At 45.9% G+C, this 19,556-nt stretch overlaps 1 protein-coding gene across 1 annotated transcript; it reads left to right on the plus strand.

Moving 5' to 3' along the window:
* The first annotated feature begins 427 nt into the window (after positions 1–427).
* SLC25A20 (solute carrier family 25 member 20) lies at positions 428–12,040 on the plus strand. The gene is made up of 9 exons (XM_006260294.4): positions 428–630; positions 2,107–2,199; positions 3,794–3,921; positions 5,181–5,271; positions 6,592–6,709; positions 7,870–7,942; positions 8,437–8,546; positions 10,131–10,255; positions 10,833–12,040. The coding sequence occupies exons 1-9, from the start codon at positions 526–528 to the stop codon at positions 10,893–10,895; spliced, it is 906 nt and encodes a 301-aa protein (XP_006260356.1). The 5' UTR covers positions 428–525; the 3' UTR covers positions 10,896–12,040.
* Positions 12,041–19,556: the final 7,516 nt, after the last annotated feature.

Below are 19,556 nucleotides of genomic sequence, written 5' to 3' on the forward strand. Positions count from 1 at the left end.
GAGCCGGGCCCGCTGCCCGTGCGGCTGCGAAATGACACCGCTCCGAGCCGGCGGAGGCGGGCGCCGTTCGCTGCGGGGCAGCGGGGCTCCGAGCAGGGGCAATGGGCTCCAGCTGCAGCGGGGTAAGTCGAGGCGGGGTGGCAGGAAGACCTCTCTCGCCAGTCTCCGCCTTTGGCGGTGTTCGCGGCGCAGGGGGACGAAGCCCGGGCGGGGGCTGCTCGGAGCAGACGGGGGCGAGATGGGACCACCCGCCGTGTCCGTGGCTCCCTGCGAGGTTCCCGGGCCCGGGGTGACCGGCGGGGAGCGGGGCCCAGGCAGGCCGGGCGGGGGGACGTCGGGGAACCCAGAAGCTGCCGCCCGCGCTTCACTTGGCCTCCGCCTTTCGAAACAAGGTGTCCCGGCATGCTCCGCGCACCCGCCGGCGGCCCGGCATGCACCGCGCCGGCCCCTCCTCTCGCGGCGGCGGGCCGGGGGAAAGGTCGGGCCGGGGCCGGGCGGGCGGCGGCGGCAGCAGCAGCTATAGCCATGGCGGAGCAGCCGCAGCCCATCAGCCCCATCAAGAACTTCTTCGCTGGCGGCTTCGGCGGCGTCTGCCTGGTGTTCGTGGGGCACCCGCTGGACACCATCAAGGTGAGCGGCCGCGGCTCCCGGCCTGCCCCGCGGCCCGGGGCGGGCTGCCGTTCCCGAGGTGCACCGCGCCGGGACCGGCGGGAGGGGGGCAAGAGAACTACATGTCCTGGCATGCCCCGCGTCCAGGTGACGGGAGGGAGGGAGGGACTAGCGCTCCCGACATGCCCCGCGGACACCTGACGGGAGGGAGGGACTACCGCTCCCGGCATGCCCCATGTCTGGGTGATGGGGAGAGAACTACATCTCCCGGCGTGCCCCGCATGCAGGTGACCAGGGTGGGTGGGGGACTACAGCTCCCGGCATGCCCCACGGACCGTGGGGGGGGGGTGTTCCCTGGGGACCCCCTGCTCAGGCCCAGCCCGAGCTCCCTGGGCCTCTCTCCTTCCTGGCCCCAAGCTGTTCCCCAGCCCCCAGGGGAGCACTGCTCCTGGGCGCTGTGGACAAGGGGTTTCAGCCTCCGCCCCCCAGTACAGCCCTTCCTCTCGAGGGTCTGTGCCTGGTGCCAGCTCTCCATAGGCGCTTGGTGCCCGAATGGCTTCGAGGGTCTGGCCCCGAGTGATCCGCTCCGTGCGGGAGCCAGGGGCTCAGCTCCAGCAGGCCGGCGCCCTACGCACTGGAGGAGCCGTTCGCTCCAGGTGCAGCGTCGTTCCTCGACCTCTGTTTGTCTCCACCTAGTTCATGCTTTGCTCTCATCTGGCTCATGCTTGTCCTGCCAGCGCTTCCAGGGCCATTTAGTCTAGCCAAAGAAATAGCTGAGGCATGAAACGCATAACTGTCGTGGCAAAAAATAGCAGAGGGTTAGTAATTGAGGGGCACGGGAGCTTGGGCCAGTGCGACGGCTTGGTTACGTGCTTAGACAGCGCTAAGCCAAATGGGCCTGGAGCCCGAGAGGAAAGGCACCAGGCGGAAGAAGCAGGATTGGCCCAGCTCAGTGTCCAAGCTCTTGTCACGTGGGAAGCTGCGCTGGGGACATGAGTGAAAGGGCAAAACCTGTGCTGTGCAGGGCAGGAGGCCGATGGACTCCCGAGCACCTTGATACAGAGGCGAGGCCCCTGCAGGGTGCAGTTCCCTGCGTAGAGGGCTCTGGAAGCAGGACTGTGGAAATGTAAAAAGCCTCGGTTCTGCCCAAAAAACTGAAAGTCGATGGAGTTGGAGGTAGGAAGCTTTGTGAAATGACTTTTTTATGGCCGTTTTCCAGTTTGAGAGTAGGCAATGTTTCCTTGGGCGACGAGGCGTGTAAGCCGACCAAAATAAGTATAAGATTTATAACGTTGTTAAAAAAGTTCAAGATATTCACATTTTCAGGCTCTTGCAGAAGATGAAGCATTGACTTCTAGTTTATGTACCACTATTGTAATGTCCAAGTGTAACATCTATCGTCATTTAATGGGGCTCTGTAGAACCACGGTTGAAGCGTCATGCACATAAAAAGAAAAAGTTTCCTTTATAAGTTTCCTTCTCTCTCTCTCTTAACAGGTCAGACTACAGACCCAACCAAAGCCACAGCCTGGGCAGTCTCTACTCTATTCTGGGACCTTTGACTGTTTCAGAAAGACTCTTGTTAGAGAGGTACTGTGTTAGCATGGTGTTTGCAATGTCTGCCAAAAATGTCAGTTGCTCACGTACGTCACTGGGATGGAATTGCGCGGGAATGCGGCCCCCTTGGCTGTAAAATTCCTGGGTTATCGATTCCAGTGGTTCAAATTCAGATTTTTCATCAGATTCCAGAACTTGAAAAGGGAGCTGTTTGGAGGAGGACGTTGTGTCTAGATCTCCCTTACACGCGATTCTTCTTTTTTAAGACCAGCAGTCGGAAACGTTGCAGTATTACTACGTAAGGTTAAAGGCTGAAATGCGCATTGGCAGTTGTGTTTGCTGGCCATATTGTTGTAGGTGGTGGAGTCTTGATGCCTGTGGTATGCAGAGCTGTCTCTGAAAATCCTAGAATAGAGACTGACTTTTGTCAATTCAAGTAATACCTTAACTTCTTTCATAGCTTATCTCTGGGGAGGTGAAAGAAGAAGTTAGTTTAGGTTCATAGATTTTAAGGTGAGAAGTAACTTTTATGTAGGTCAAACCAAATATTCATAACACAGGATGTTACAGTTTAGCCAGGAGTTCCTGGTTAAGCCTCTGTCACGTGATTGAGCTAAGCATATGTTGGGTGTTGGTTTTTTTTAAAGGGCACCTGGTCTTGATTTTGAAGACTTTAGAAGAGAGAGACTCTGTCATGTCCTCCAATAAGTTGTTCCTGATGCTAATTATCCCTGTTGCTTAAAAAAGCTTGTGTTTTATTTCCAGTTATGTATGTTTATGTAACTTCAGCTTCCAGCCATCGGCTCATTATGCCCATTGTTGGCTACATTTGTTTAGAGCCCTCTACATTTGGAAATCTCCCTTCCATGTATGTACTTGCAGGCTTGTAATCAATGAATTGGACTAAACTAAGTAGAATAAATATCTTAATCTGTCACTAGAAAGTCCTCTCCCAATTCTTGAGTCATTCTTGTAGTTCTTTTCTGAATCCTTTTCCGCTTTTCAGTGTCCTTTGTGAAGTGCAGAGACCAGCACTGGACATGGTGTTCCAGGAACAGTCCCATTGATGCTGAGTCCAAGAATACCACCTACTTTGACTAAATATTTCCCTGTTTGTACAGCAAAGAACAGTTAGGCCTTTCTCTTTACTGAAGATCCTCGATACCATCTGCTGGTGAGATGCCTGAGCTGAAGTTTGAGGTCTCTCCAACACAGAATTTTTGCATAATGGCAACCAGGTAGAACTAGTGAGTCATGCCTGTCAACGTAAGAAAACGTAGAAGCATGTTGAAAGTATTGAAGGCAAAACTTTCTTGATTCGTGTGTTAGTCTCTGAATAGAAGGACAATGGCATCTCCTTTTCATAGTAATATTCAGCCTTGTCCCAGTAACCTCAGTTATGCTACTATGTCCCTTGAGTGCCTTATAGCAGCCATAGGTGAGGTGTTTTGTGTTGCAGAAACTTTGTGTCCTCCTAAGCGTTTGGAGTCGAAAGAGTTCTGTCAAACTGAAAATTGTTTCCCTCAAAGTGTAGTGTTGTACATAACCCCCTAAAGGATATTGTTTCACCATGTAGAGTGCCACAGAAAATCAGGTAACTCCTGTGGTAACTGGCTGTGTCTTTCAGGGAGTTCGAGGCCTCTATAAAGGAATGGCAGCTCCTATTATCGGAGTGTCTCCCATGTTTGCTGTGTGTTTCTTTGGATTCGGTCTGGGGAAGAAACTCCAGCAGAGGAAACCCGATGACATTCTGACGTGAGTTCCAAGTTACCTAGCTTAAGAAAGGTGCCTTAAGGGTCTCGGGCTGTTTTGCTGAATTACGTGTTCAGATGTGCTATAAATTTGTCTCTTCTGATTATAAATTTATCTCTCAAAACAAATATAATGCTGATGAGTTTTAATGCTTCTCCAAGTGTGGGACTGATAGCACAGGCTAAAAACAGATGGTATGTGTGGGCAAATACAATGCAATTCCCTTTCTATGTAAAAATAGAGCCATTAAAGAAGGACTCTGTTTTGGTTGAACATATAATAGGTGTTGCATAACAACAGACTTAGAACAGTCCTACTATTAAATGAACCTGAGTGGAAAGACTGAATTCATACTCTAGTGTTACCATCTGACAGGACCTGTGGTCACGAGCCAGGACCAGCTGTAACTTGACACATCCATTCAGTAGGTTGTTTTAGTAATCACAGGAATGCTGCTATAACCAAGGCCAAAAGTATTTCCATAGTCAGCCTTTGTTTTGAGACATTTTAATCCAGTCATCCCTTTGGATATATCAAGGGAGGGAGAAGACAGACAGGAGATTGTTAGGACTGGCAAAGCCACACTGAAAGATATGTAGGTGATGGTCAGAGAAGAGAGCTCTGTGACAGATGGATCAAAAATAATGGTGTTTTAGGGAGACTAGGCTGAGCAACTGGGTCTTGTGATGAGCTTGAGAGCTCAGTTGTGGCTGCAGGTCAAACGAAGAGATGATGGCAAGGAAATGCTTAGCCAGGGAGTTGGATGGCTCATCAACATGGAAGCTGAAATCAAGGAGAGAGAGTGAGCAGGACTAGAGAAAACCAGGTGTTGGCGAGGAAGGCACTAGCATAAAACTTAAGCACAGTAAATTACAGCAAGTACTACTAATGCAAGGAAGTTGAGTGGCGGTTGCTGTGGGAACCATAGCATTGAATTTCCAGTTTCTTCTCTGAAGTATTTAACTTGCAACACTGCATTAACGAAGTTCTTTTGTACTGACTGTTCTTGAAATGGATCTATCGCAAATCCCATGGCCAGTCTTGTCTGTAATTTAGAGGGATGGGCTGTGAAGTCTCATTGTAGTGAGACCTTGCTTTCTTTGATTTTTATGTTATAAAATCATAGAAAATTTGGGTTGGAAGGGATGTTAGGAGGTCATCTAGTCCAACCCCTTGCTCAAAGCAGGATTATCCCCAACTATCATGTTTATGGATAATGAATCATAGGACCTTTAGTTTTTTTTCCTGGTTACTCTGCGCAGTTATCCTCAGCTGTTTGCTGCTGGCATGTTATCTGGAGTGTTCACAACAGCAATCATGGCACCGGGAGAAAGGATCAAGTGCCTTTTGCAGGTAAGGCATTGGGCAGTGGTGGGAATTTTACCAGACTTTTATAATTTGCTCTGTGAAGTCCTGGCAGGATGCTATAATTCCTCTGATTAGCATAGTTTCTACCAAATTTAGAAAACCTATTTCAGCAGGCTGAAGTATGATTTGATGTGGTTCTGTCATGGAGAAACACTGTGCAGCTCCCTTTGACAGCCTGTTAGGTAAATACAGCATTCACTCCTCTATACGTGATACAGAGCACATGCATTTTACTCGGATGACATCTGATGTTTTAGGCACTTCTGAAATTTAGGAAGTATCCAGTTTTCTCTTGGAGAATGAAGCCTAGAGAACAACACATAGGTTTATTAGGTCTGGTAACAATGAAAAAGATTCTGCACCAGATTCCCAGGTATCCACACATGTAACCAAAGAACATATTTTAAAGTATGTGGAGCAGGTATTGTAAAATTGTCCCAGTATTCATACACTCAAGATCAGTCACTGTTCTGGCTTTTTAAAGTGTACTAGGAAACATTTTCATTTATTCAAAGTCGCATCATGTGTGGCAAAAATCAGATCTGCCCATTTTACCAATCTGCCATGTGTTGTGGTAGATGTCAGACACTGGTTCTAACATACAAAGCATTATCACAGGATGTCTTTAACTTACAGAAATTGTCTGAATTTCATAAAATTAAATTGAGGTTAGATTCTGATCACTGTAAATGTGAAGTACCCCAACTGACTGTTATTTCAAGCTTACACTGGTGAACATGAGAGGACTTTGTCGCTTAGTTAAATGTCATCTAACCAAAGCATAGATTGGCAGACTCACGCAGAACTAAATCCTTCTTGGTCTCAGTAGGAGAGAAATATTGGTAAATGTAAGAGATCCTAGTAGTGATATCAAAAATGTGTTATGGGTGCTTGCCTCTCTGATAGCTGGTGATTACTTTAATGCTGGAGAGTTGTGTGCCCACTTATAATTCGTGATCAGCCTGTCTTACCACTGGTGCTTTTGCTGATCTGCTCTGGTGATACAAGTGCCTGCATCACAGTCATGTTTGCTGCCTATCAAGGGGAAATTGTAGCAGTAAAATGGAAGAGAACCTGAAGAGAAGAGCATCTGGCTCCAGTGACTTGGCTTGCAATATATCATTTTGTCTAAATATCCACAGAAATCCCATGGACTTTGTTTGTCCCTTGAGCTGCTTCTGCTTGTGTGGAAAGGGCTGAGCTTTAACAGTTATACTTGCATTTTAGCGTTAGAAAGCACAAAGCTCTCACATCACTGCTTGGGTTGTGGTTTCTGGCTGGTGATCATTCACTTTAATTCTCCAGATCCAAGCTGCATCAGGTGAAATTAAGTACAATGGCCCAGTGGACTGTATGAAGCAGCTATATCGCGAGGCTGGAATTCGAGGCGTGTACAAGGGAACTGTGCTCACTCTCATGAGAGGTAACAGCTGGAAATCCCCCAGGAGAAGTATCGGAACAAAACTGGCCTAGTCTCATAAATCTCCATCTGTTGCCAGTAGTCCATTAAGGTGTACTTTTTGCATTGCTATCTCTACAGTATTTGTGGCTTTCCCTGGGACTCAAGGGAGAATCTAGAGCAAGATGCTGGGGGCTGAGGAGGGGGCAGGGAGAATAGGACTTGAAGAACAAACAGGAATGAGAGGTAAGGAAGAGCCTGATATGTACAAGAAGACATGGGATGAAGAGCCCAGTTAAAACACAAGAAGTTGAGGGGTAACAAACACTATCAGGATGAGAAGATAGGAAGCCAGCTTTTTCTCAGTAAATACAGTCCCTCTCCCAAGACTCTTGGCTTTCAGTCTAAATACAGATCATTCCCAAAGGACACTACTGGAGTATAGCCCTTTCCTCCTGGTAAAGAGTTTTGGACCTCTGGGCGAAAATACCTTGTCCCCTCTCTCTTTCTCCCTATAATGGGAAGCAGAAATTGTTGGGGCCTAAATTAAAAAAAAAATGTTTGGATGCCTTCTCCTCTAAACAAGGTTAACCTGATGCCCATATAGCAGCATCAGTTTCCCAGAACATAACTAAAAGAAATTGAACAACTTCAAGCAATTCACATTTCCACCCAATCAGGAAACATCCTTATGGGATTGCCTACTATGCCAGGTATCACAGCATGCCAGGCAGAAGGCAGTTGCCTGATCCTACTCAGGGGCTCCAGGAGAACATTACAATACAAACAGTTTGATTAGAACAAATGGCCCATGCAAAAACCTCCAGGGTCCTGAGACTGACCTGCTCTGCTGCTCACCAGTGCATCAGGGAGCTTAGACCATTCTTGTAGTCAGGCAGTGAGCAGCAGCCAGGTAAGTCTGATTTGAAGATCTGAATCGGGCACTTTAAGAACAGAAGTTTCCATGGAAACTCCCCAGCCTGTGCCCTTCACCACCACCTTCTGGAAATGCTCGTGCATAGACTGGCAGTTTGCATGGTCCTCGTAGGGAAGCTCAGAAAGTGAATCTGGTTAAACCAGTGCCATCACTGAGCTGGTTGCAGGACTTCGATCCTGGCTGCTGCCATGATCCCAGAGCTCATTCTATTTCCCACTTCTTAGTCTGTCTTTGTTTGCCCTACTAGATGTTCCAGCCAGTGGAATGTACTTCATGACATACGAATGGCTGAAGAACACTCTGACCCCTGAGGGAAAGAGGTTAGTGGAATCTTAAATCAGCACGTCCCTGACTTCCCTAGACACTGCAGATCAGTCTCTCCAGCTAAGTGAAGGGTTAGAGTAACATGACCAAAATGGCCAGAGGAATATCTTTTACTATTTCTCTCTTTTTAAGCTGACTCGTCTTGCTCTAGTGTTCTACTGAGAGTTACATAGGATGTGAAGTTGTTTCTCCCAGCTCCTGCCCTCTTCCCTTACTGATACCACTAGGAAGTATTTACTGTTGGGCATGCTCCTGTCCCACAAGGTGCGTTTTAGGCAGTCCTTGTGTGCGTGTGCTGCTGGTGTGTCCATTTCTGTGGAGACAGCACATTCTGATCACAGGTGTGCTGCTCTCTGAATTCCTGCCCAACCAAGATGTGCTTTCAGTCTGGGTTTGTAGCATTATGATGTTTTCTCCAGCTCAGGCAAGCTGTGCTGCTGTTCTTCCACTACGTAAAACCAGACATGTTTTGTATTCAATGTTTCTGCAGTGTCAGTGACCTCAGTGTGCCCCGCGTTCTCTTCGCTGGAGGCATGGCAGGGATCTTCAACTGGGCTGTTGCCATTCCTCCGGATGTGCTGAAATCCCGCTTCCAGACTGGTGAGCAAGGTGTCAGCTGCACACAAGGTTGCTTTGCTGTGAGGGGCTGGGCAGTGTGATGCAGCCTTCTGGCTGGGCATCCTTTTAGGTGGGAGGCAGTGTGGTGAAGTAGAGAACCAGACTGGGACTTGGCGAGGGGGCGGGTTCTATTTTCAGCTCTGCCACTTGCCTGCCCAGTGATCTTGGCTAAATTGGTTTAGCCTCTTCGCTCGCCCCAGCTCCTCATCTGTGAACTGGGGCTCATAATACCAACCTCCTTTGTATGGCACTTTTGAGAGCTGAGGAGGAAAAGTGCTGCATAAGAACTGTGTATAACCACTGTTTGTTATAACTGCAGCCCAGTGAAAGCATTTGATCATTTCATTTCAGACATGATTGCCTCTGTTCAGGCAGGTGGTATCTAAAATAAAATGCAAGCGGATTAGGCAGCCCAGTAGCTGTGTGCCTTGCCCAATCCGCTGTTTTATCTGACTGACAAACTTGAAGGTGTTCCTAAAATGTGTGGAGCCTGCACACCCTGCTGACCCTCCTTCTGTAGCAGGGTCAGCCTGAGTCCCCTGGGAGAATGCTGAAGCCCAGGCACCTTGAATATCAGCCATACTTTAAAGTGTTTCAGAGGCCCAGTACTCCTCCCAAAGACTGTCCCCATACAACAGCCTTGCAGCAAGGCTAGCATCAGTCTCTGCCCCACCCCGGAAAAGACCTCAGCATTTTTCTGTAATGTGCTGATGACAAAGGCAGAGCTCCTGTCCCAATGTGACCAGTGGGGGTTGCTGGTGCAGAAAAATCTTCCTCTTTTCCCTCCTCAACTTTGTTTCTGTAATGCTCACACCATACAAGGAAACAGTGAATGGGCTACAGGAGAATATCACACCTCTGTTCCACTGAGCTGCTCACCAAAACTTCCTGATGGGTAATATGGTCTACTTGTGACCCCTGTGAATTAGTGGCTTGAAGCAGCTGGTAAGGATAATTACTAGTATTGATTTCCAATGTGAGATGACAGACAAATGTATCCTTTTCTAGTCATGTTCTTTAAACACATTGTGGAGCTAGAGGTTTTCATGAGAAAGTGGTTGCCATTCCTGGCTTTCCTGTATGGGAGGATCACTTCATTTTAGAGTAAACCAGTTTTGTTTCATGCAGACCAGCTTTACTGATTTTCCTCCCTCCTCCTCCTTCCCAGCAGCTGCTGCTGGCTGTAACCACCAGTGGCCATGCTTGTTTGGAGATTGTGGCCTTCTATTTCTAGGATAAGTTCCTCCTTTTTCTTTTTTTTGTTTCCTCCCAGGGGTTCCAGTTATGTAAATCCTTTGTGGATGAGCAAATGGCTTCTGTTCAGCTGGTCTCTGCAATTTTTTGTCAGTTACTGTCTGAAAAGTCTTAAGATGCTTTGAAATAATTTTGGCTTAGATAATCATACTTCTTGTAAATGATGTTACTGCACTTCGGTGTACAGAGTCACTTAAATACTGTGCAGCAATCTAAGCCTAGATGATGAAGGTTTGGAGGCTCAGCCTGTTGCATCTGCTACATCCTCAATGTCCACAAATCTTAGCAAGTGTGTTCTGCCTCCCCTAACAGCTCCTCCAGGAAAATATCCCAATGGCTTCAGAGATGTGTTGAGGGAGCTTATCCGAGAGGAAGGTGTGTCCTCCCTGTATAAAGGGTTCACAGCTGTTATGATCAGGGCCTTTCCAGCTAATGCGGTAAGTAAACTGCAGGGTCTTGGGGGCTGCTGGGAGCTGGCCACTTGCAGGCTGTCTAGTGATTACAGAACAAATGGCTAAGTGTAGCAGCTTGGAATGATTGTATGTTGGCTGTTCTGGGAAATCTTTGCCAGCTCTGAAACACTAGTTTTGGTCCCTGTAGTTAGGGAACCAGAATGGGCCTGTAAAGTCACATTAGCAGAAATCGGATTATTGGCTTTGCCCTAAACTCCTGTTTGTGTTGGCTTGTTCTAATGGTGCTGTGTATGTAGGAGCATATTTGCTGGCTTTCTTCTCGAGGGCATAGGAGCATGTGAACAGATTGTCATGTCCCCCCTGGCCCCCATATCGGTGATCCTGAACCAGACGTAATGACACTGCCATGTCTGTCCAGCAGAGTGGAGATAAGACTTCTGATGCGCAGTGTCAGCTGTTGGACCCTACCATTTAAAGTGGGAGGAGATTCACTTGTGGCCTTTTGGTCGTACTCCTGAGCTTTTGAAAAGCCACTTTCCAAACAGCTGTTACTTCAGGTGTCTAATGCTCTCATGTTCCTTGTTTCCCATCTCCATTTCAGGCTTGTTTCCTTGGTTTTGAAGTTGCTATGAAGTTGCTGAACTGGGTTTTGCCAGGTCTGTGAAAACAAGGAAGTACCTTCTGGGGACTGCTGAGACAGAAAGAAGAGTGCAGCACTGAGCTGCATCACTGGAATAAAATGAATAATGAATTGAGAAGCTCTAGGAATTACCACTTTTCTAATACTTTACCTAATGCCTTACTTACTTACCCTCAGGACGGTGTGATATGTGCCATTCAGAAACTAAAGCCATAACTCTGATGGAGAGAGCTCAAAAAGAGTTGGAGGTGTGAAAACACCTTGCACCTGAGCCAAACATATCATAGCAGTAATGCTGCTAATTGACAGCTCTCATGTTAAACACACTTCTCTTATGTACTTCCTCATGGAAGCAGGAGATATTTTTAAGTTTTGATTCTTTGTTTACTGAAGAAACATTCAGCTGTTGTTGGTGAAAAACTTGAGATCACAATTATTAGCCAAAGTCCACTTAATTTTCAGGATCTAGCATAACACCCAATTGCACATGTCAATATGAGGCACTGTTTTACATTGGCTGTAGATACAGTCTTTTCCTGTTGCCTTGATGTATTGAAGCCACAGCTGTTAGCATGTTGACAGTGGTTTTAATTTTATGTACATGCAATAGGAGAATATAGAACTGAGCAGGCTTGTGTCCAGAAGCTACAAATTCTGGGTGATAATGAGGGAACTATAAAGCACTGTGACAACCTTGAACAAATTCAAGGCTAAATTGTAGAGCTGAGAGCAAACATGAATTATGCCAAGATTTCTTGGTTAAACCTGTAGGAAGCATTCAGCAGAGAAAGATTATCGGATCTAACTGCTCCAGATCCCTTTGGGACTTCACTCCATACTGAAGCCGTTCTTGCAGCCTTGGTGTATTTCATATTGCCAAATGATGCATTCTGGGACATGGTTACAGACCCAAGTACCAAGATTTCCAAGTGGGAAATGTGCAGAATTCCCATTCTGGTTTGCCTAGCAGGGATAGTCAGCCACACAGTTGATGTTTAACTTTTTTACTTCTGCTCCTCAACTCAGCTTGAAGAGATTTTGTTGAGCACAATCAAATTTAGAGCTGAGAAATGACTGATATAAGCAAAGGAAGACACTTTCTAATTTGTTCTGGTTGTGATGCAATGATCCTGTGTTAATCAGAACTCAATAAAGTTTACAACTGCTCAGCTAGAATGTGGATTGGTGTTTGTGCACGTTGCATTTTAGCGCACACTTAGTTCTGAGATCTGCAATGGGAAATAGCATGACGTGGCTTGTCCTCGGGTGCTAATTCCTTATCTTCCAGGTACTGCACCCACCATGAGCCACAGAACAGTACAGCAGGCTTCTGAAATGTGAAGTACAAGAGTCCTATTGGGCACTTCATATCTTCCAGCTTAAAACATTTTTTAAGTATAGAATTAGCTTCTAAAAATGTTTTCACTCTGTGGGAAGCAAATACTCTGCTTCTTATGGGGGGGGGCGGTGTTTACTGGTGAGTTTAGTGGAAGAAAGGGTCCCTGCTTTACGTCTCTGTTGAGGTGCCAAAGGAAAGAAGAGTGGTTCCAGGCCAGGCCCATTCCCTATATCCAATTAGTTTAAGGCTCCCTCTGGAGGCTGCCCTGGAGGGATGTGCTCTCAGCTAAGCCCCCTACCTCTGCTCCCTCCCACAAAGGAGTTCAGCTGCATCAGGGTCAACCTTTGGTGTTCCAGAAGGTGATGGAGGGGCTTGCCTGGGTTTTTTTTTTTGAAGGGTATGGGAAGAGGAGATGGACCCTCTCAGTCCAGTGTGTGAGGAGCTCTGCAGCTCAGGGGCTGGCTTCTGATTCTGCCTCAGCCTCTCTCCTAGCAAAGAGCCTTGCTGGCTGCTGCACCTTGGAGAATACCCCTGTTTGTAAGGGAGATTGACACGGTACCCCCGACTGATCTGTGCAGCAGTCTCTCAAAGCTCTGCCTTGTGCTGACTAAGAAGGGAAGTGAGCAGATGGGTACATAATAAGCACAGAAAGTCCTAAAGGAAATCCCAGGAAGAAAGAGTGTCTCTTTACATCTTCCCTTGGAGTCTCTCTCTCTCTCTCTCTCCTTTGCCTAATCTTGGTCTACATCAATATCCTGCTTGCTTATTTTACCTGCTTCATTGTGTTCACGTGGTAGGCAGCACTTCCCTTGGGCTTGATTATATAGACTAGTCACTAGATGTTTTCTTGCTTTATATTAACTCTTACTTTCCTCTCTACATTTCAATTTCCTCATTTTCACCTTGTCCTGAATTCTTTCTAAACTTCCCGTATATAGAAGGAGTTAATTATGACCACTGATTAGACATCATTGCCACCTTGCTCAGTAGGTCCTACCTGAGTCGCCAAAGGCTCATTCTTGTTCTTGGCAATATGTGGGGGGAGTCAAGTGCACGCTCCTTCACCTGTTACTTCTTCCTTCCTCTGAAATGCATGGCACTCCCACCGTGGATGCCAGCAGATGTCTCCTGCAGCTCAGGAATTAAAATGTGTGGTGTTTCCCTGTAGCCAGTATGGGCTGAATTTGATATATAAGCATTTCTTGCCTCCTGTTGGTCCAGATAGGGTGGGTATGACAAAACTTGCACTTTTCCTATATTCAATTATTTTACTTTGTGGCACTCCAAAGTGCTTGATTTAACGCTGCAGGTGATGCATACAAAGTCAATAAATCTGAGGGATGCTTAAAGAGTAATTAGAAACTCAGTCGATTTGGCCCTGAGATGTGCTAAAAAATAGGAAACAGTAATATTGAAAGAGCCTAGTATGGGACACGCCCAGTCCAGAGAGGATCATTGAGAAGGAAAACCGACTCCTACAATACCATTTGACTTGGAACAGATACCTAAATAACTGCACACACTACAGCACCGTTATGCTGTACACCAGAGGCCACTGTACTGCCTTTGGAGTAACATGAGCCCAATACTAAAAACACTGTTGTGCCTCTATGAATTGCACCCACTAGTGAGATGGGGAGTTGCCAGATTACAAAGCAGACATGCCGGGCAGGGTGTTTCTGGTGGCATTAACCTGAGTGGAACTACTGTTCTGTATGTTTATCAAACACGGCGGGCCTTCAGATGTTGGTAACAATGACAACATTAATCCAAACTTACTATTTTATGTACAACATTAACTTAGTTATAGTTAAACCACTCCTTCCCATTAATACTCGGCTTATTCCTCACATATCTAAACCTTGTCCAGCTTCACTTTTACCATTACCACTGCATTCCACAGACTCATCTATTCTTTCACTACCCTCCTTTTCTTAGGTTTCCCTGTTTGCCACAGTGTTTTTTTCACTAGCACTTTTTTTGGAGCATCTTCTTGTGCATCTAAAACTTAGATTTCTATTCCATTTTCCTGTGTTTAAAGTCTCCCCTTGTGCAACAGTGATTTTGTAAACTGAACAATTTAAATCAGAATTCCTTCTGGAACAGATTTCTCCCTTCCTGAGCCCTACCCTAAATCTCCCCCATTTCTCTCAGAGTAAAAAAGTCTTGAGGAAATTTGTAGTTTGTTGCTAAACTCTGTTTTTTTCCATTATTAATTATTCCTGTTGACAGGGATGAAACATTACAATGAGATCCCTCGGTCTGCTGGAGGCCTGGGCAGAGGTAATGGCACCCTGGGTGCTCTGTGTGCTGTCAGCTCTTCCACAGAGCTCAGATTCAACTACGCTGCAACTAGAGTGCTCCCATGCTGAAATAGGTCGTCTCCTTCAGCCTTTTCAGGCAGCAACCCTTCATTCTGATGTTGTCTCACTTGAATTAAATGATGTGGAAAACAAAGCTAAGTTGCATCTCGTTCTGCACTTGCAGAGCCATGTGACTCTACCTTTCCCTCACATTTTCCTGGGGTAACTCCTAGCACAGAGCTGCAATGTTCCAAGTCTATAGCCTTACCTCTTACTGCTCAGATCTTAGATGTCAGATAATTTCCAGGTGCTTTAAAAAGTCAGAGATCCACTTCCCATAGTCTGCCTTGGTTTGCAGGTGGCTTGCTTTGTCCCTGTCATTCCTTCCAGTTTTGGCTGCTCTTGTAGTCAGAGGCCTTCCAGCAGTGTAAGCCTGAAACACTCCTCTTTAGCAAAGGGGTTTTTGTTGTTGTTGTGTTTGTGTTTTGTGGGGAGGGAGGTGTTTAGAGTTTCAGACTCCCTTTGAGGTGCATCTTCTGCAGCCAGGTGCTCTGCATTCTTGGAAAAGGTGAGTAGGTTTTGAGAGGTGGATGGAAGCAAAATAATCTGCTATATCCCTTTAGAGCCCAGGGTTCAGAGTGCCATCTTGTCCTGTCTACTTTAATTTTTCTAAAATTCTACTAATTAGTGAAAATCCAGGTGATGATGCCTCCTTTTGATATTGTATCCTCAAACATAACATTAATGTACATAAGGGAATGTTCATCCAGGAAGAAACAAGCTGAATATGGCCGAAGGGCTCTGTAGTGTACAAGGTAAGCAAACAGCAAATAAAGTGCCTCTAATACCTATTACTTCTAGTCATCCCAAGTGCTGCTTTTCACTAGAGAAGCTTGGCCGTGCTCCTTTAACAGGTCTGGTTCTCCCTGCAGCTGCCATCACGTGGGACCTGCAGAACACAGGATGAGCAGGCTTGGCAGAACAATTCCAGATTTGCTATTCTGCAGCTGCAAAGGAGCTCTCTCATTGTCACGGTAAGCCACAGCACCCAGCATGGTCCAGGTAGAAAAATACTTGCAGGCAGAATAGAGAATGAATTACATTCAAAAAGAAAAACGAGAACAGCTTTTCTCCAAAAAACCAAAACCAAAAAAAAAACCTAAATAAAACAAGAAGTCCACTCTAACCTGTATCTTCTGTGCTGGGGTTCACACACAAGCAAATAGAAAGACAGAACTTTGCTCTATATCTTGCTGTTTTATTGATCTACTTGTGTTCAGCCCATTAAATACAGCTCTCAATGGCTGTGGGGAATAAGAGGGACATAATGCAAAAAGGGATCTGATTGGCTGAAGCTGGGTGGAGTGGTTGCTTTAATTATTCATAACAATTTTTGCAGGGATGTAGACTAAGTAACCTCGGGGGCCTTTGCAGCCTCAAGATGTGTTAAAACCACATTCTGACAGAGTTTGTAGCAGCTATCAGCTAGAAAGCCCAGTCATCTCTAACAGTGTTGAAGAAACAAGGCAGCAGAGTCAGGGAGGGAGATTTATTGTGACCAACCATTTATTTTGCTTTCTAATTCCCTATTAGCTGCAAATAAACCATCAAGGAGTTTCTGCTGCTCCTGTACATGTGGAAAGAATTACAATAATGCTTGAATAACTGCAAAGAGCTCAGAAACTGCCAGGCTTGGATATAAACAGCTTTGTGGTAAATGTCACAGACTTACGAGCATGCAGGTTTGAGATTTGGGATTTGCAGTGCAGTGGTGTTTACAGGCCTGTCATAAATCAGGACTCCATTGTACTCAGAGCCAGACAAACATAGAACAAAAATCCAATCTCTGCCCCTTGGTACTGCTACTTAGGCTAAGAATGAGAAAAGAGACCACAGAAATATGACGTACAGAGAAGTCCAAGGTAAGCAGGAAAGGCTGAAAAAAACGAGGTGTCTGCAGTTTGGAGAAAAGGACAATGAGAGGGGATGTGATCTGTTTTTAAATATTCAGAAGACTTGTCACGGTGGAAAAATACTCTTTTCCCCTGTGACGTTAGGCAGAACACATTGTGATATATTTAACCTGCAGCAAGGAAGATTTAGAACAAATCTCTGGAAAAACTTCCTGCCTGTAAGAGCAGGACAACAGTGCAGCAAGTGGCCTACGGAAGCTGTGGGATCAACTTCACTGGAGGTTTTCTGGAACAGGCTGGATAGGCACCTGAGATGGTTTAGGAAGAGTGAATGCAGTGTCTGTGCAAGGGGTTGGACCAGGTGAACTCTGAAATCCTCTTCCAATGCTATGAGTCTATTATTCAATTCTGTGGACGGACGTACTGATTGGCAGCATCTCAGCATGGCTGCTGCCTTACATGAGTTTTCCTGGATCTCCTTCCGTGTGAGGGACAGCAGGAAAAAAGTACCAAGATGCCTGTTAAAAAATGTAATAAGTGGGTCTTTAAGGCTGACAACATTGTCAGGATGAACATCAAGATCATATAAGAGAGAATCAGCTAGGGACAGGCAGAGAAGGACCTGGCAAGCAAAGACAATAAGTTTGCATTTGATTCAGTGGAGAAGAGGAAGCTGGGGGAGAGGGACATAGTCAAAGTGACAAACCAGGCAAATTATCTTCATCACAGAGCTTTGAATGCACATGAATGTGGACACAAAGGAAAGGCTGGATTATGAGTTGGGCAGTCTGGAGGTGAAGAGTTCGACTGAATTAAGGCAACAGGCTGCTATTAGCCATGACATCCCAGTATCCTTTTAAGATAGCAAGCTGATTCAGAAATTATCAAAACCTCAAATAAATGATACAGTGTTACAAGGAAAAAGCAGTGCATGTCAAAATGCAAATGAGTGCTGTGCTAAGAGCCGTGGATCATGGTCTAGGTCACAGCCTGTCTAGGAGCTTTTGTCTGTACAGTGACTACTAGCACAATGGGGCCTGGATTCCAAGGCTACAGACAGTCAATATTTTGCTGGAAGTGCAGTAACTCTGCTAGATGAGAGCAGGGAAGAAATAAAGGCAATGCTTGACTTTCACATACTTCTAGGTTAAGCAAGACATGTGTGGAGGCATGTTTCCCTAGTACATGACTTACAGCAGTCAGGGTGCCCCTGGATTACAGAACTGCTACCCCCTTAAGGCTGGCTGTGTTCATCTCTAGAGTCAACTATAAAGCTCTTTATCCAGTGCTACCCAGATTTAATTTGTTTCCTGCAGAAGACAGAGACTTTTACAGCAAACAAATTAGAGTGGCCATTACAGAGGACAGTCCGGTTGTCCTCTGTTCTCTGTTGATATGAAACCGATTGCCTTTATGTCCTCTATTGTTCTCTGCAAGAAAAATAGAGGACATAAAGGTGTCCAGTTTCATATCAATAGAGGACAGAGTAGCAAAAAACAGAATGTCCTCTATGATGGCCACCCTAGAACAAATACTTAGAATATGTTTAGGACCTCTGAGGCAACAGGTAAAGAAAAGGAACCTCGGCAGACAGGCTTGAATTCAAGAGAGAGAATTTATTCAAGAGCTATCTGCAACAGAAAAGAGGCTTCCTTTTACTTGAATCCTAAGAGAAAAACATTTTTGTGCAGCAAGAGCAGCCATATTGGGAAATTGCCCATCTCCTTGCCTAAATTTTTGGGGCTTCCTGAGTGCCTGCCTTCTTCTGGAAGTTCTCTCCAAGTGCTCTGGATAACAGCTACCTATGAGCCAGATTGTGGGGCTCTTTCTTGATGTCAGGGGGCAGTTATGTAAACAGCTTCTCTGAAGTCCATGGTGTTATTGGGTCGGTGCTTGACCACCACTGTGGGTAACGGAACTATCTTCTATGGCCTTCTGAAAGCTCACTGGCCTCTTCTTACCGAGTTCCTCATACCAGTGGGGCTTGGTTGCTGGATTGCTTGTAGCTACCAGAGCAGGTGGCTGCATCCCCTGCAGTGTTTGCAGACAAATCTATCAGTGTAAAACAAGATTTTAATCCCTCCATATGAGGTGCTCTGTTTTATCTTAATAATGACACACAAGACTGCCTCCTTTCATAGCCACATCATGTAACAAATAGCATGCATTCCAAACCTTTATGAAGCTGTAATTTGTTTGCAGGTTCTGATTGTGTAAACCAGATGAGTGATGGCCCAGCACCTGTTCCATGCAGCTAATCCCCACCCTCTTGGGCTGACATTGTCTTTGCCTGCAGTGTTATCTTAATACGTTAAATGGTAAGCTTCTCTAGGGGGGACCTTTTCTTATCTGCTGCCTTCTAGGCACGCCATGCGCAGCAGTCACACTCAGTAAGGATGGTGTGAACGCACCCTCCCATCTCATTATTCCTTTTACCTTTGCTCATTTAAGGCTCTCTGTTTAAGAACAGAGCTGTCCTGCTTTTCAAGGGGCAGCTGCTTTTACAAAATTCAATCCGACAGCGTCTGCCCTCCCAGGTGTCACCATGGTAACACAACCCAGGGGGAAACTCAGATGTGTTGCTTAGCAACGTGATGCTCTTGACTGCAGCTGCTGCTTCAGTTCATTGAAATGATGGAGAATTGGGATTTGTTGGAATCTGTTCTCTGTGGCATGAGATGTCAGGAGTGGATGGAGGGAGACGAGAAGGAGCAGGGCAGAGAGAGAAATAAATAAAGATGTATAAATGTTTAACCATCATTACACAGTGGTTTGGAATGAAAGCCCCTGGCTGGCTGCTACTACAGCTTCGCTGCATCCACAGTAAAGTCTATTCTGAATGAGTTCCCACTGTGCATCCTGCCCCATTCATGTGGTATGTTTTACAGTTGAGTTGAATGCAGAGATGCTCCAGGCTGGACGTGTAGTATTGGCGTTTTCGCTCTCTCAGGATTTCATGAGAGATTCAACAGCCTCTTTCAACACAGAATCACTTATAGTTGGGGTACTTTTAATAAGCATTTCAATTAACGTGAAGCCAGTGAAAGGAGGGTATTTGACAGCCTGAGAGAGGCATGACTGCTCCTGACCCAACAGAACAAATGGAGAAAACTTGTACCAGGTTCCCTGT

The sequence above is a fragment of the Alligator mississippiensis genome, chromosome 12, assembly GCF_030867095.1.
Source record: "Alligator mississippiensis isolate rAllMis1 chromosome 12, rAllMis1, whole genome shotgun sequence".
Classification (NCBI taxonomy): domain Eukaryota; kingdom Metazoa; phylum Chordata; order Crocodylia; family Alligatoridae; genus Alligator; species Alligator mississippiensis.

Coding starts and splice junctions, on each gene's coding strand:
- SLC25A20 (XM_006260294.4), top strand. CDS start 526: ATGGCGGAGCAGCCGCAGCCCATCAGCCCCATCAAGAACTTCTTCGCT. Junction 8,547..10,130: donor GAAATCCCGCTTCCAGACTG/GTGAGCAAGGTG, acceptor CTCCCCTAACAG/CTCCTCCAGGAAAATATCCC. Junction 10,256..10,832: donor GGGCCTTTCCAGCTAATGCG/GTAAGTAAACTG, acceptor TCTCCATTTCAG/GCTTGTTTCCTTGGTTTTGA.